This window comes from Pseudophryne corroboree, chromosome 4 (genome assembly GCF_028390025.1).
Source record: "Pseudophryne corroboree isolate aPseCor3 chromosome 4, aPseCor3.hap2, whole genome shotgun sequence".
NCBI lineage: Eukaryota > Metazoa > Chordata > Amphibia > Anura > Myobatrachidae > Pseudophryne > Pseudophryne corroboree.
In genome coordinates, this window is record NC_086447.1 from 539,925,198 (window position 1) to 539,938,394 (window position 13,197).

At 40.7% G+C, this 13,197-nt stretch overlaps 1 protein-coding gene across 8 annotated transcripts in view; it reads right to left on the minus strand.

Annotated features, from left to right (window-relative positions):
- LAMA2 (laminin subunit alpha 2) overlaps positions 1 to 13,197 on the minus strand; it is a 1,276,598-nt gene that overhangs the window by 142,899 nt on the left and 1,120,502 nt on the right. For all 8 annotated transcript variants that reach the window (XM_063917336.1, XM_063917337.1, XM_063917331.1 and 5 more), the window contains 2 exons: positions 4,342 to 4,501; positions 1,674 to 1,798 (listed from right to left, as the gene is read on the minus strand). In XM_063917336.1, the coding sequence (XP_063773406.1) occupies positions 1,674 to 1,798; positions 4,342 to 4,501 (285 nt within the window). The remainder of the gene's footprint in view (positions 1 to 1,673; positions 1,799 to 4,341; positions 4,502 to 13,197) is intronic.

Consider the following 13,197-nt stretch of genomic DNA (forward strand, 5'->3'; position numbering starts at 1 on the left):
AAGTCGGGAATTCCCGACTTGTCGGAAAACACGTGGATTGGCGGAATAAGCGCCGATCCGCGTGCATCTGTCGGAAATGGGGCCAAATCCCCTTTCTGACAATCTCAATCCGACTGTAAAAAGTCGACAATGAGCAGGGCGACTCCCAGACCAGGCTCCTTACTCCCAGCAGCGCCTTCCCTAGCTGTCACAGACATGTCTGCCCGCCACCAGCTCCCCTCGCCGGCTGCCATTGGCAGTACCCCCCACCGCCTGCCACCGTCAGCTTCCCGCACCGTCCGCTGCTGTCAGTGCACCCGGAAGCTGCAGGACAGAACACCGGGAATGACCAAATCCAACAGTCGGATTTGGCCGTTCATTGAATAGCCCTTGTCGGATCCATTCTGACAAATGCATGTTGGAATGTATGCAACACTTATTGAATATATCCATTAGAAGGTTTAATACATTTATGGTGATTATCCCAGTATGCACCATAAAATTTTTTTTTGCATTAAGTGTAATAGTGCTATATAATACATTTCACAGTGTGAAGATATAAGGGTCTTTAGTTCACTAAAACCGACAACAGTTGATGTACTTTTATTTTATTAACTAACAATGTACATGTATTAGCATTTAACGGGCAACAGTTTGGAGTGGTAAGATATGTTGACATTCATTACGTAGATAGTGATAAAATGTCAACATCTCACCACTGGTGACCCAGTAGTGACTTACTTGCTCCTGCCGGCTTCAGTGCTCCAACGCAGTTTCTGGATCTCAGTGACCATGTTACTGTCACTTCTGGGTCAGTTTCAGTAAGTATTATTACCCTAAACCTAATCCTAACTGTAACCCTGCCTCTAGTGCATAACCCCAACCTCCAGCACCCCCTTTATCTAGTGCTTACTTCTAACCCCACCCCCTACTCCTAACCCTTCTGCACGCAGCCTAACCCTATTGTCAACATTCTGAGAATTTTGACATGTTGATTGTCGACATTTTAAAGTTATTGTAACTGTAAACATCATCATTTATCATATACATATTGAATACTTTGCACATCACCCACCAAATGTCAATGATTTAAATATAATTTTCAATTATAAAACATCCAGGGGTAAATATAAAACCTTCAAATTCTAGGCAACAGCATTTTAAAGTAGAAGTCATTTAAAAGTCATAACCAACCTGGCTTTGTCTTTTGAATGATTGCCCCTTAAAACTTGCCAGGAAGTCACTGATGCTTACAATTTGCAGGGCATTACATCCACTCCCATTACAGGCATGTCCAAACTGCGGCCCTCCAGCTGTTGAGAAACTACACATCCCAGCATGCCCTGACACAGCTTTAGCATTCTCTGACAGCAAAACTGTGTCTGGGCATGCTGGGATATGTCGTTTCACTGGAGGGCCGCAGTTTGGACATGCTTGCCCTAATAAGTATTGGTAATTTTATGCAGGAACACTACACAATTAAGGTGGGAATTCAATGCCCTGAGCATAGCCAATTAGCCCGGAAGTCAGTCCAATGCCTGCATAATTAGGGTATTAAAAAAAAACAGCTAATTACCCTGTTTTCGCAATCGTGGCACCAAAACCACATAGTTTTTTTTTTTAACTTAAATAATATTATATTTTACATTGACAAAAATACAAATAATGTGTACCTAATCAATACCATTATTTACCTGATTGAGCAGCCTTTGCAGTTACCTTCTCTGTCCCTGTAATTCCACAGTCCAATTGGCTTGTTATCAAGAAATGTTTCTCCCATACAGCCAGAGAATGTCGTTGTTTTAACAGCATCGGGTTTCTGTAATGATCAGGCAGGTGGTAATGGTAAGGATACAAGTGTTAGTAATCATACTGACCACATAAAGAACACACATGTAAACAGTGTAGATATGTTTTATATTGTTGATATTTACCTATGCACACTGCTTGTACAGAGTGTTACATGTGTTACAAACATGGGGTCTACGACCTAGTAAAATGGTAATACTGAACTTTGACATGCAGGGAGGGTGGACTGCACTACTAGGGGACTGGGAAGCTCACGAAAATGTGTGACTCTTCCAGACATTCCAGGAGAGTAAGTCAGTATGCTGCGGTCTTAGTTTTTGATTGAGTGATTTGTGTAGCACGTTTGGAGGGGGAATCGTATTAAAGTTGTTGGTCATGAAATCATACTCATTGCACCTAATGCACTAGGGAGGCACTCGATATTCCGGCTGTCAGGATCCCGTCACTCTGCATACCGGCGCCTGGATCCCGACCGATGGGATACCGACAACTATTCTCCCTCTTGGGGTGTCCACGACACCAATGGAGGGAGAATCAATAGCATGGTGCAGATAGAGTGCCACTGTGTCCGCAGCGTGGCGAGCGCAGCAAGCCCACAAGGGGCTCTTTTGCGCTCACTCCGCTGTCGGCATTCCGGCGGTCAGGATCCCGGCACCGGTATGCTGGGCGCCGGGATCCCAAACGCCGGTATATCGTAGTAAACCAAATGCACTAAGGTAACAAAAACTATTATTATATTGCACTTGAGACAATATGTTACACTTGAGAAAAAAGATTGAAATACAGTAAGATAAGTACATACTTATATATGGTATGATGTATGTTGGGAACAGGGCTTATTTTGTCCCAATCCTGCATTTCTAAATTATGAGAGTTACGAATAAGGTGAATAAATTTGGTATTATGAGCACTACTATTTTTACTTAGTAAGTAGAATATAATAAATATGATAAGATTCGTATGATTTTGACACTTACATCCACCTGTGCCTGCAAAGGAAGTCAAAGGGACTAGCATAGGCTGACAACAATAAAGAAATGCTTGCACAGTTGCAAACAGATGAAGACCAGCAAAGAGATGCATATATGCCTGAGAAAGTTGAATATTTTGAACATGGTCGAGTACTGCTGTAAATACATGATGATGGTCAATCAGCAACATGTGAATTTAACACTGACACAGATTGACGATCATCCATCTATTGTATTTGTGTGCGTGTTTTAGCAATTGTTATTCAAATGTTTTGCAGAGTTTTATTTTGCTTTTATTGAAACCTAAAAACCTAGTGGATTTTGCAAGCAAAAGAAATGGTTGAAAAATCCACTAGCTTTTTAGGCTTCAGTGGGTATAAGTGTAAATGATATTGCTTGGCATATCCAGGCACATAATGGGTTGGGTGTGGGATCCCGGGCTTCAAAATACCGGAAGCGGGCGAGTGCTAGAAAGCCCCGTGTGGGCTCACTGCACTGACCATGCTGCGGACACCGACGAGTGGGAATAGCCCAGCCATTCTTGGCTTTCTCGGAGGTCGGGATCCCAACGTCGGTATTCTGACCGTCGGTATATTAACTATATCCCGGCACATACAGTAAGATATTGGTACTGCAGACTGTACTTGGAATAGTTGCGGCTTTATATACACAATTGCAGCTTTTTTAGGGAATGCATTTTACTCCTGTGGTTTGGGGTGCAATTTAGTTCAGCTCTGTATCAAGGTCTCTGTATTCTTATTACAATATTACATTACAGCACAGCACAGCATAGCACATTACATTACTGAAAGGCTTTTTTACTCCCAAAATTGCAGATAATTAAACAAGTCAAATTTAATTTTCTGGGTGTTTTTTGTTTTTTTTATTGTTACAGTTTTCTGTCGTTGCTTTATACCTATAAAAGAAAATAATGTTCTTAAAATATATTGTATTGACGCAAATGACGCCTCCAGAGATATCTTGGCAAGCTAGTGTGTGCCCTCTGATTGACAAATTGTCAGTGAGGTAAGAAGTGACAATGTCAGTACATGCACAAAGTGTGCTTAAGCCTAGCTAATTACCCTGCCAATGCCATCTGCTTGTGTTTTGATTCAGCAGCACGCATTGTACGATTGTCAACTAAAACCTTTATTATTATTATGTGTTCTGAAAAAAAGACATCAGCGGTGGAACTTGTGCAGTACTTGGTGGGCACAGGTGCAGAAATATAATTTGGTATCCCCTCCACCCCCCCCCCCCCCTACCCAGGACTCCAGTAACAGAAGTGTGCTAGAGTTAAATTAGAAAAGTTGCACGTTATATTATATTCATGTGCTTGCTCGTGGTGTAAGTGATTTTTATAAAGGAGGGCTTTTTAGTGAAACAATCATTCAATCTATTGTCTGGCTGTCACGATGTGGACAAATATCCAATTTTCCCTTTGCGATTCCTTGCACAAAGCTAACAAAAATACATCATGTCTTCCACTGAGAAAAAGTATGTTTAATTTTATTTGGAATGTTAAAACATGAGTACTAAATGAGAAAATTAATTTAAGAAGAAAAAATTATAATTTCATTACCTTTATTTTTTCAGTCAAACCACCAACAAAAAGCAGAGCATTTGCGTCTACATCCAGAATGGTATACCCGGGCTGTGAAGTGGAGCTGTGCATGCCTGGCACTATAGAGGCTTTAGGACCCTCTAGTGCTTGCACTGAAATAGTTCCATTAATTCCTGATCTGCAAGAGAGCAGGTGACGTACTATAAGAAAACGTTCATACATGAATCATGACTTCTGATTATTTATTTATTTTTTTATTTTTTGTGGTAATTCAGTATTTTTCATTCGTTCAGTGTTAATGAATATGCATGCAAAAATGGGAAATGACATAGAATTTGATTTTTATCTTGCTTTTTTTTTTACATATGGGAGCGTGGAGGATATCAATTGGGTCATTCCCAGTGTCCTCTTCAGCACATGAGTCATCCTCCACATGTTCTGGACTCCTGGGTCGTAAACCAAGAATTCTATCGCAAAGGACAGCTCTTATTCTATTGCACAAGACAGCTCTTATTCTAACCCAAAGGGCAGCTCTTCTATGCATAGCGGCAGCATGTGCATAGTGTATGCCCCACTATGCTGTGAGTTGTTTGCTCAACGGAATAGGATAATCTGTATATAAGGTGGGATCACAGCCAGGCCAGGTGCAAGGTTTCTAGGCACTCTGGGCAAATTGTAGCCTATCACCCCATCCCGTTACTTGTGTTCTGGCTCCTCTGTGCTGACTTCCCCTTATTGCGTTACCTGTGTCCTGGCTCCTCTGTACCGCCTCCTCCCCCATCCTGTTACCTGTGTCCTGGCTTCTCTGTGCCGGCTCTGCCCCCATCCTGTCACTTGTAGCCCAGCTCCTGGGTGCCACTTCCCCTATGCTGTCACCTGTATCCCGCCTCCTCTGTGCCGCTCAACCCATCCCGTCACCTGTATCCCAGCTCCTCTGTGCCACATCCCCCATCCTGTCACCTGTATCACGGCTCCTCTGTGCCACTTCCTCCATCCCGTTACCTGTATCGTGGCTCCTTTGTGCTGCTTCCCCCAATCCCATCACCTGTATTAGCAATAGTAGTGCATTAGCAATACCAGCAACAGTCCTATAGGTCTGCATGCATAGGGATACATTATTGGATCCCTATGCATGCAGACCTATAGGACTATTGCTGGAAAGCAAAAGGGAATTATTTACATACAGTCCATAGGTGGATCCTTCCTTTTGTGCTTTACAGACATTTAGAAAAATTGCGGAAATATAAATCTAACAAGGCTTGATAAACAACTAATATATCCACTTTTGGGAGAAGAGTATAATTCATTAGGTGGCCTATAATAAGGAACCCCACTAAATGTCATCATATTATGGGAGTCTTCTTCCTCAAGTTTTCTAATCTATTTTATAAACAATTTCTAGCACAATAATTGGCTCAATTAAAAGTCCTTACCCTTTATGAATGATACAGCCTTTCAAAATAAACAGAGAGCTGTTATTTAGAAAACACCCCTGAAGAAGTCGCTATAAGATGAAACGCGTTGGGTGAAAGCTCTTTTATTTCCTTTTTACATGCATAATGTTGAAACATACAACTGTATCTTCAATGTAAATGAAATGTTCATTATCAATTCATTTTAATGCAAATGTGAATTTAAACTATATTGTTCTTATAATAAAAAGATATATGTGTCTTAAATATGGGGTTTATATGTGTAAGGTCATCCTCTCTTTATAAATTATCTGGTAAATTAATCTAATTACATCAGTTTACAAAATAAGTGCGCTCCACAGAGATATCTTCTTTAAATATATATATATATATATATATATATATATATATATAAACATACCAGAAGAACGGCACTGGCAGCCAGTGACGTTCTTTTTGAATGTTTGTCTGCTTACATGGCCAGGCGCGGAGCTGAGTTGTTCTCTTGCATTTGAGTGCCAGCTGGTATGGAGTATATATATATATATATATATATATATATATATTGTCAAAGTCGAAAAATATTACAATACACACACCAAGTACAAACCACACACAGATGGCCTCCGTGCACGTACTTGCTCTGCTGTGCGTGCACATATCCGCAATTTGCGTATGGTCGCTCCAGCGGTCATGCGCATCAGCGCATGGTATGGGTATTTACGGTAGAGTTTGTGAACGCATGGAAAGCTATCAAAACACATTACATATTTAATCCAAATAGTGCACTGTGTACACATAGCCTCCCTGCACCACATCAGAAAGTAACAACAGTTTGAATGGTTTCAGAACAAAGGGATTCACCTTTATAGAATAGGATGGGACAGAACAAGGTCATAAGGTTGTGTTTGGTATCCAGCTGAAGGGTATTTTAAGGGTAACATTCCGGTGTTTGTTTGAGAAAGATTGCATGTTCCTGCGGATAGTTAGGTGCAGGAGCAGAATATAGATATAAACTGTATTTACTGTACATTATGTATGCGGCGGGAATCCAGAGGAGACCACCCACAAGAGCAGTTGGGAAAGACATCGCCTACCTATTCAAACCGACCTATGACCTCTCTTGTACTGTAAATGTGCATCCCTGTATCCAATGGACAAAGAGATTACAGTATGCATTGTATTGCTTTTGGAAGAATTATATAAAGAGAGCCTGTTGCAGTCCTGGTCAGACACAAGACTCACAAAGTTATCTATCAGATGACCGAGGACCGGCCGGGTTGCGTACACTTATCCACTCACGTATGTACCATTGAATGTAGCCATTTACTCTGTTATATTGTATTGTATTATTTGTATTGTAACCCCCTTTCAGCAATAATCCACTGTGGTGTCAGAACCCAGCGGTAAAATCACAATTGGTGTTGTGTCTTCATTGCCCTGCTAAGGTTTAAAGCGTATTTTCATTGCATTGCATAACTGTTCAGGGTTTGTGGTGTATCTCTGGGTGTGTACGCGCTGTGAGTACTTTGTACCGTCAGCGCGGCGTTTGTACGCGAAGTCCGTACGCAGTACGGGACTTTGTACGCTAATAGCAAACAAAGTGCGCAGAGTGTGTGTTAAGCACAGCGGCCGCAGCGTCTCCATGGTAAAGTGTATTTAAGGTGGGTTTAAGGTATAGCTTTCTTTCCTAAGGATATTTCAGCATTATCAATATATATATATATATGTGTGTGTGTGTCCCAAATGCTCTGTATCTACATATTAAACAACAAATACATCCCCTTAATAAGACCCCACAAAACATTACTACAGACAGCTGCCCCCACTCCAAACACACAAAACTTTACACCATTTGCAAGTACAGTAGCTTAAATATATTTAAACACAACATTAAACTACCCCCCACCCCACATACTACTACAATACCCACCTCCCCAGATAATATTAATATATACTCCAACCCCCAGATAACACTTAAAAAACACCCATCTGCTGCTTGAAGGGGTTCTGCACTTTTCTCTCACTCATGGTGCACACTGAGAAACAGGGGAGGATAGGCACACAGACAGAATATGATTTGAGGAGGAGGAAGAGGCGGGGCCTTGTGTGGAGAGGGAGGAGCCTCAGGAGGGGCAGGAGAAGGGACTTCAATGTAGTCTATAGTAGATAGGTGGCTGGTCCCGGGAGGCGGGAGCAGCCACCATGCAGAGAGGAAGGGGGACAGGCGTCGGGCACTGCTGCTGGCTGTCAGACTGTGACATGTCTGCAGTCTCAGCCAGTAAACTTGTGCAAACCATGGTTGCAGCCGGAATATGTAAAATAAGGATGACATCTTTATTACTGTGTGGGGAGACTATGTGTCGCCCCCTCAGGTGCCTGCACCCTAGGCAGCTGCCTAAAGCTACCTAATGGTAGCGCTTGCCCCGATCACAGCAAATGTTGGAGATATCTGCTGCTGTCCATCATTTTTTAATGCAAAGGCAGCCAACATGGGTTTTTATAGGGGATGCAATATTGTGAGATTTATGAAGCTTCACCTTCCGGAGTTTGGTTCTGGTAGATAATGCCATATACATGTAGCGTTAGCCCATAGCAGCCTCTTCTGCATGTATTTCTAAAGAGGATCCCAGTGGCTACAGATATGCATTAGGCTGGCTGGGTTTGAACCCAAAACTAAAGTGATAGTGTAAGCTATCACTCTGCCTCCCACTCTTTGCTGGGAATTGCTAAATTCAAGCAAAAATATTAGTTTTTGTTTTGCTTTGTGAATTTAGTCATTATCACATCTTATTAAAAATGCAGAATGTGATAAATCGTGCCCTTACTTTTTGTAATTAGCCACTGGTATGGGAAAAGTGCATGTGACACTGAGCTAATGAGACTAGGGCTGAGACACTAACCAAGGAGCCTCTAGAAAAAGGAAGAAGAGACACCATTCAGAAACTAAAATGAACGCTAAATATTGGGATTAAACATTTTAAGATGCCCACAAGAGTTTTCAGACAATCCTGACTAATTAGCCTAAAATGAAACAACTTTTCCCTGGCCCCATATTTGTTAATATACTATTACATTATGGGTTGTTGTATTTTTAACCTTTTTTATGTCAACATTTCAGTTATTTGAAGAACTGTTCTTAACATTCTATTTGTAAATTGCATACTTGCCTATACTCTCACAATGTCTGGGGGACTCCTGAATTTTGTGAATTCTAGTGAAATTGGCGGGATGAGGAGAGGGCAACATATCATCTTACCACCCTTCCATCTTTGCAATCTAGTGATTAGTTGCATTGTACCGAAAGGTGGCTGGAGATAAAGATGGAACATATCTGCAAACCTTCCCCCTCCCTTACCCAACCCCAACGTGGTCTCCTACATCTCCCCCCTGGAGCTTTCTCCAGGTGAAAAAAAACAGTTAGCAAGTATAATCAAATATAAACCCCATTTATGAAAGAAAATCATACTTGTCTACCCTCCCGGAAGCTGCAGGTGACTTCCAGTTATTCAGGAACTCCCCCGCAGCACCAGGGTAGATGGCTCCTCTACATCCCTCCTGTCCACTTCCTAGTGAAGCTGGTAGAATGGTGACAAAATCATTGCAATTGCTACAACAGTGTGAATAGGGTGGGGCTAAAAGACATGAATCGCCGCATTTAGCCTCACCCCCTACTCACAGACCTGCGGTAATTTTTTTTGTCTTGACAGTGGGGTCTAATGAAGTGACAGTCTGGCCTGCCCCCCAAAGTGGCTACAGTGTCTCCTCTCCAGGTTTCTCTTGGAGAGGTGACAAAAAAAGTAGGCAAGTATGAAGAAAATGCTCTCCTTCCACTGGCTACAGTACCATGCTGGTCAGGTCTGGTGGTGCATCCCAAACTCAGTCCTCAAGGCACACTAACAATCCAGGAATTTATTAAATCCATGCATGATGGTTAAATAAAAATTAGTGAAGTACTAATTAAGTCATCTGTGCTCAATTATACCTATACTTAAAACGTGAGCTATTAGTGTGACTGAAGAACGAAGTTTGAGAAGCACTGTTCTAAGGCTCATGGAGAAATGTCATACAGTATGCAGCACTTACCCCATAAGTGATAATCTGGAGCAGGCCTGGCCAACCTTTGGCTCTCCAGCTGTTGTGAAACTACAAATCCCAGCATGCTTTGCTACAGTTTTGCTATTATGGAATGCTTAAACTGTTGCAGGGCCTGCTGGGATGTGTAGTATTCCAATACCTGGAGAGCCACAGGTTGACCAGACTGGATCTGGAGCATCAAGTGATTGCAATCTCCAGAAGAGGCCTTCTTACAGATTAGTGTAATCCAGTGATAGGGCCTCTACAGTTTTATACTTGCTGAGAGGAAGTTTATTTTACAAATAAAATGTTTGGATGGCATTTCTATTAACTGTTATTATAGTCTAAATTGTCCATGCTATGAATTACCATAATCTTTAAAATTTTAAATAAAGTATACTTTACATAGTACAGTTTTTATAGCAGTAAGTATTAATGTTCCATATATCTGCAAAATAATCCTTATAGAAGCTTCATGTGGCATAGTATCAAAGTAAGTGCAAAGAAAAGGCAAATCTACAACATTCCTGTTTTTATATCATCCATATATTACATTGGTTTATTCTAAGATATTTGCGGTTTATGTGGATGATGAAAAGGCCATATAAACATTTGATGTAAATGTAGAGAAAGTAAGATACCAGAACACTGAATAGATGTTGGAAACAAAAAACTACACTCGATGCTAGAGTGATGATCAAATGCATAAGAAATAAACCTATTCGACATCTTAATATGAAACTCAGCACTCTGTAAATTCATCCTAATGGCAATCCCCTCTCTGTATACCAGGATGATTATAGTTATAATCAATTTTACCCCATGACTGTGATGACTCAAGTGAAAGATAAAAGGGGAGAGATATATTCATGGAACAGAAATTTCCACGTAATATTCTCCCACAGAGTAGGATATAAATATAAAGAAATAACAAAATCATTACACACTGTTTCTTGAAATAAATTATACCAATTCCAGATATACATCTAATGCTCCAATATACTGTAGAGGCGACTTTATATTTTCTCTCCATTTCTAGCATTTGCTGAGATTTGTCCTGCACATTAATGTAAGATCTTGCTGATATAAAAATAGACAGAATAGTGTTTTAATGAAAGACCTCACTGGCATTTCTATTCGCATTGGATTTCATGAGAAATTAATGTTACAGTTCCTTTTATTTTTTTCTGAGAATTTTTGTACTAATTATTTTCATATTATTAATATAGTTAACACAGTACAGTATTTTACTTAAACAATGCTGGCAGGAGGCTGCAGGTGTTAAACCTGGAGACTTAGATGGGTTGGGAGTAGTGACACCAATGTGGGGTGAGTTTAGTGGTTGTTAGGGTTTTGGGTAATGTATGAGCCAGTGGGGGTGTGTTATATGAGGGGTTAGGTTTTGGACTACTTTAGATAATCAGTTTCTGCATTGGATCAACTTCTTCACGACTTATCTTCCTACCCTCGATCCCTTGTTTAGTTTTTTGTTTTTACATAGTATTTGTGTAGGTGGGTAAGAATGGTTGTCAACAGGCATGATGGTCCATTCATTTCATTGAAATGTAAGGGCTTTTGCTGATACCACCATGCTTGGGGTCAGACACATCACCTGTCCATGTGGAATACGACTTGGATGATATGAAGGAGAGGTTGGTACCCTTATGATAGGCCCCTTCGGGTCAGCTGTCGCTGGACCTCCCCCATAAAACCTATTTCCTCCCTATTCATGTGATAGTTGCATTGGTTTGCGGGAGATGGCTGTTGCTTCCTCACTAATTTCCCCAAAACCTGTGATATTTGCATTGCTATTTGATTTCCCTTAGTAAGCTCTGGTTCAGGCCACCTTTTTTCTGACTTTATAAAGTAGTTAGTATTTTCATTATCATTAAAAAATGTTTTTACTGCCATTTTCTGTTGTCAGTCGTGTTATTTTAAAGTTTAGATTTAAGTTATTAAGGCTTACTGTATATTGATTAATGTCAGAAGCCAAAAGCTATCATAGGTCATTAAGGTGTTTACTTTATACACATACATAGGTATGATTCGTGGAACTACACATCCCAGCAAGTTGTACTGCATTTGCTGATTATGTCAAATGAATATCATGATTGAATAGTTTAGGTATGATTCGTGGAACTATACATCCCAGCAAGTTGTACTGCATTTGCTGATTATGTCAAATGAATATCATGATTGAATAGTTTAGGTATGATTCGTGGAACTACACATCCCAGCAAGTTGTACTGCATTTGCTGATTATGTCAAATGAATATCATGATTGAATAGTTTAGGTATGATTCGTGGAACTACACATCCCAGCAAGTTGTACTGCATTTGCTGATTATGTCAAATGAATATCATGATTGAATAGTTTAGGTATGATTCGTGGAACTACACATCCCAGCAAGTTGTACTGCATTTGCTGATTATGTCAAATGAATATCATGATTGAATAGTTTAGGTATGATTCGTGGAACTACACATCCCAGCAAGTTGTACTGCATTTGCTGATTATGTCAAATGAATATCATGATTGAATAGTTTAGGTATGATTCGTGGAACTACACATCCCAGCAAGTTGTACTGCATTTGCTGATTATGTCAAATGAATATCATGATTGAATAGTTTAGGTATATTGAAAAAGCGATTTTTTTTTTGTATGTTTTTCTCTTTGTAAAGATATAGTTGGCTGCCTTATTGGTATGTAATGTCTGTTTTTCTAAGCTAATTTATGGCCTTAGCTTAAAGGGGGATTGTATTGGGTGGAGTTTGCAATCATTGCATTCACATGGATATTGGGGGTCATTCCGAGTTGTTCGTTCGTTATATTTTTCTTGCAACGGAGCGTTTAGTCGCTAATGCGCAATGTCCGCAGTGCGACTGCGCCAAGTAAATTTGCTATGCAGTTAGGTATTTTACTCACGGCATTACAAGGTTTTTTCTTCGTTCTGGTGATCGTAATGTGATTGACAGGAAGTGGGTGTTTCTGGGTGGAAACTGGCCGTTTTATGGGTGTGTGCGAAAAAACGCTACCGTTTCTGGGAAAAACGCGGGAGTGGCTGGAGAAACGGAGGAGTGTCTGGCCGAATGCTGGGAGTGTTTGTGACGTCAAACCAGGAACGAAACTGACTGAACTGATCGCAGTTGCCGAGTAAGTGTCGAGCTACTCAGAAACTGCTAAGAAGTTTCTATTCGCAATTTTGCTAATCTTTCGTTCGCAATTTTGATCAGCTAAGATTCACTCCCAGTAGGCGGCGGCTTAGCGTGTGCAATGCTGCTAAAAGCAGCTTGCGAGCGAACAACTCGGAATGAGGGCCATTGTTCCTATTTAAAGTCTAGTATACGGCTGGATAGCCATCGGCTGGTAGTGCTTCCATGGAA